The sequence below is a fragment of the Cucumis melo genome, chromosome 6, assembly GCF_025177605.1.
Source record: "Cucumis melo cultivar AY chromosome 6, USDA_Cmelo_AY_1.0, whole genome shotgun sequence".
Taxonomy (NCBI): Eukaryota; Viridiplantae; Streptophyta; class Magnoliopsida; order Cucurbitales; family Cucurbitaceae; genus Cucumis; species Cucumis melo.
Window position 1 is genome coordinate 5,536,976 of NC_066862.1, and position 3,998 is coordinate 5,540,973.

Genomic DNA, 3,998 nt, shown 5'->3' on the forward strand with positions numbered 1-3,998 from the left:
TATATATAAATATGGTGGATCCATAAATTTTATATGGAATGTACTATATAATAAACACATTAAGCAAGACTCGAAGCTGACAGTGATGAGAATGGGAGGCAACCATAATTTATTTAAAATAAAATATTATTTAATATATATTATGATTTGATGCTTCAAAATTAATATTAAAATATAAAAATTGATATTAATTTTTACTTTCTTTCAAAACTTGCAATTAAGATGCTAACTAATAAAAAAGAAAATTCTAATAGATTTTGTATATAACATTATAAACATATTTTAATAGGTTTTGCTTGCTTGAATAATATATAGTTTATAAACATATATATATATAATAAGAATAGTTTAATAGTTAATGGAAGCAAAACTTTCCTAAAATTAGAAGAAAAGAAAAGAAAGAATATACATGGATCGATAAATACATATAATTATTTAAGAAATTAAACCCACACAAATAACATGATTACAAATTATATATAAATATATAAATGAAATGTATTTGTTATGCCTACGTGTACACGGCCATTAAGAATCTAGTTTACACTGGAACCGGTTAACCGGTCAAAACTCCGCGTTTTATCAGTCTCCCTTTTGGCCAGTCCTCTTTCATTAATTGCGAACACCAATCCAGTCACTCTTGTTTCTATGCCCATTGTTTACCGGCATCTGTCCTTCATCCTTCCTAGGTGGGAAAACTTACACCCCAAGCTGTTCTCCAAAATCCCTCAATATCACCCTCTCTTTTTCTTTTTCTTTTTCTTTTTTCTTTTTCTCTTACACTCTCTCTCAACTCTCAACAACACCAAAGAATATATTTTCTCATGTCTTAAAAAAAAAAAAAAAAAAAAAAAAAACAGAAAAGAAATCTTCCGATCGATCGATCGATCCCAATGGAAAAGAAATTTGAAGAGGAATCAATGATGGGGTTTGATGATTCCGCCGGGCTTTACTCTCCGGCGGTGTTTTCCGATGACTTTCCGTCTTCTAATTTTGATTCTTTTTCCAGTATTTTCGACATGCCATGTGATGCCCATAAAGCTTCTAATTTTGATTTTTATTATTACAATAATAGTAGTAATAATAACAGTGATAATCCTTCTTCTTTCTTCGATTTGCTTTCTACGGCGGCTCCCCCACTTTCTTCACCGGCCTCCACCGTGCCGGAATCTTCCGAGGTTGTTAATGCTCCAACCACTCCTAATTCTTCCTCTGTTTCTTCTTCATCCAATGAAGCTGCCGCCATTGAAGAAGTCAACAACAGTACTACTACTCATGACAAGCCTTCTTCTTCTAAAGTGTAAGTTTTTTAATTTTCATATATTGAGGTGTGTTTTCGTCTTGCTCTACAATGGTATGATATTAGTCTGTTTTGGATCTGGTTCGTGATTTGAGGAATGATTAATAGATATTGGCTGTGTAGTGTACTTATTGTTCTATTTAGTATAGATCTTTGTTTGGTCGATGATGGGGAAATTATGGGGAAAAAAGGCATATGATTTTAATGGGTTTTGTTTGTTTAATTTGGAATTATTGGTTTAAATTTGAGCTTCCATGATTCTGTCCTTTTTTTTCTTCTTCTTCTTTCTCTCTTTTTGGACAAAAAAGAAATGAAAATGAAAAAGTGGGTTTTTTTATAAAAAAAGAATAAATAAAATTAAATATTATCGTTGTTGTTTTGGGTTTAGGTTGAAACCAAAAAAGAAGAACCAAAAGAAGCAAAGAGAACCCAGATTTGCTTTCATGACAAAGAGTGATATTGATCATCTCGACGACGGTTACCGGTGGCGAAAGTACGGTCAAAAAGCTGTGAAGAATAGCCCTTACCCCAGGTTCGTATATTCCTACAAGTTATAATGATATGATATATATTTTTCCCATTGAACTGCTCTTATCCTGAGAATACCCTAGTAATGAAAATGTTATATATTTGTAAAACAGAAGCTATTATCGTTGTACAACGGCAGGGTGTGGTGTGAAGAAGAGAGTAGAGCGATCGTCCGGCGACCATACGATAGTCGTTACGACGTACGAAGGCCAACACACTCACCAAAGTCCGATAATGCCGCGAGGGAGTCTCAGAGTATTACCAGAATCCACCAACAACAGCCTCACCGTCGATCACGACACCACCACCACCGGACTTTTATTCCAACACAACACTAGTTCCCAACCTTTCATGTATAGCTCTCCACCCCCACCATTTCTAACAATCAACTCGTCATCGGTGGCGGCCACGAGTACTCCCCATCCTCCTCCTCCTATTTCGTTTCAGCCACCGTCGTTGCCGCAAGCTTCCGTTCGAGACCACGGGCTTTTACAGGACTTAGTGCCATTGCAAATGAGAAATGAACCAAAAGATGAGCAAAATGGATGAAGTATTCGAATTAAATTCTCTCTTTTTGGTAAGTTTTTTAAGCAAGGAATTCAAAAATCAGCCATTCTCCATCTTTTTTTTTTCTTTAGTAGATTTTCTTTCTCATCCTCTCATGATTATGAAACGCTTTTTTTTTTCTCTCTTTAAGCGTTTTTAAGATGGATTACATTAGTATATTAGCTGTTTTATATTAATGAGTTATTATATTATATTCTATTCTTTGTATAAACTAATCTTAATTAGCATGAAAACCAATATGATCATATCGTTTTAGCTCAATACTCCTTCACAATCCCTCTCTTCGTATCATCCCATCTCTCTCTTTTAACTTTAGGGTTAGGGTTTTTCTTTTTCATTGTAATATTAATAAATCGTATTTCGAATTATAAGTTGTAGCTTAACCGTATATGACATGTACCTCCTTCTTAGGGGTCAAAAGATTCTATTTTTTATTCTCTCCTATATTCCCCCAAAACAAAAAATCAAACTTAATTATGTATGAAAATACTTGAAGGAAATAACCCAACAACAATGTATAGATATGAAAAAGGAGAGTATATAACTTTTTTCTCATATTTGTCTACATTTGATCTCTTACCCATATTTTTACTAAGTAATTCGTAGTATCGAAATATCCAACTCGATAGAGTTGGAGGGTATTTTATAGCATGTTTACCATTGCAAGCAAGCTTATGTGTGTGTGTATATATATATATATATAATATGGCTCTTGCTTATAGATTGAGCCATTTCAAATAAGTTATACTTTTTTTTTTCTGAAAAAAATAAAAGGCAGGAGTTTTCATGGTGATGGATGCCAACTTCTTCATACGAATCTTCATCGATTGCGACTTGGGAACTTGATTAACGAAATCAAAAGGAAGAAATAATGATAGTAGTGTAAACAAATAAATAAAGGATTTTACAACAAAAGTTTCACATTTTTCATGAAATTCCATATCGTTTGTTTTTTCTATTTGTGGGCTTCAATTTTATTATAATATATAATATTAATGATTATTTTAATATAGATTATTATATATTAATAGTACTTTTAGGTGATGTATATATATAAAAGGGATAGTCAAGTCAACAAATAATATTATAGTTCTTAGTTTATTATTATAATTATTTAACAATTACTAAGATGAAGATCAAACGTTCAAGTACATGTCAATGATCGATGAGTTGAGTTGATGATTTTGTTATTTCACCTAAGGTTTTCTTTTAAACATTTTAACGAAGGGTTATTTAAAGTTTATTTTTTATTATTATTATATTATTTTTATAGAGGGTTTAATATTGCAATTTGTGTATTTTTTTTTAATAATTGTTAATATAATTATGTCTAATTATAATGATTTCCTTATAATAGTGTAAAATGTAATATTATATTTGCATGGGACAAGGCTTAATAAGGCAACCTGTTGTGATTTAAACAAAACTGAGGTGTAAATTACAAAAAACCAACCAATATTTAATGATTATTTTGATGAGTTGTTGGTTTAATTTGCTTACTAATTCTCTAAACTTACTCTCTTTAGTTTTTTTTTGTTTTCTTTTTCAAAAAATGCAAAAATCAAGCAAGAAGAGAGATTTTCTTGAGAGAATATATATACGA

At 31.4% G+C, this 3,998-nt stretch overlaps 1 protein-coding gene across 2 annotated transcripts; it reads left to right on the top strand.

Annotated features, from left to right (window-relative positions):
- Window positions 1-730: 730 nt before the first annotated feature.
- Window positions 731-3,295, top strand: LOC107990312 (probable WRKY transcription factor 48). Of its 2 annotated transcripts, XM_051086309.1 has the most exons (4): window positions 758-1,300; window positions 1,689-1,832; window positions 1,942-2,405; window positions 3,170-3,295. In XM_051086309.1, exons 1-3 carry the CDS (start codon window positions 894-896, stop codon window positions 2,375-2,377), a joined length of 987 nt encoding a protein of 328 aa, XP_050942266.1. In that variant the 5' UTR covers window positions 758-893; the 3' UTR covers window positions 2,378-2,405; window positions 3,170-3,295. The 2 variants fall into 2 exon arrangements, with proteins under 2 accessions (XP_016898926.2, XP_050942266.1); XM_017043437.2 differs by lacking the exon at window positions 3,170-3,295 and having other exon boundaries at window positions 731-1,300; window positions 1,942-2,832.
- The last annotated feature ends 703 nt before the right edge of the window (window positions 3,296-3,998 follow it).

Coding starts and splice junctions, on each gene's coding strand:
- LOC107990312 (XM_017043437.2), top strand. CDS start 894: ATGGAAAAGAAATTTGAAGAGGAATCAATGATGGGGTTTGATGATTCC. Junction 1,301..1,688: donor AAGCCTTCTTCTTCTAAAGT/GTAAGTTTTTTA, acceptor TTTTGGGTTTAG/GTTGAAACCAAAAAAGAAGA. Junction 1,833..1,941: donor AAGAATAGCCCTTACCCCAG/GTTCGTATATTC, acceptor TTTGTAAAACAG/AAGCTATTATCGTTGTACAA.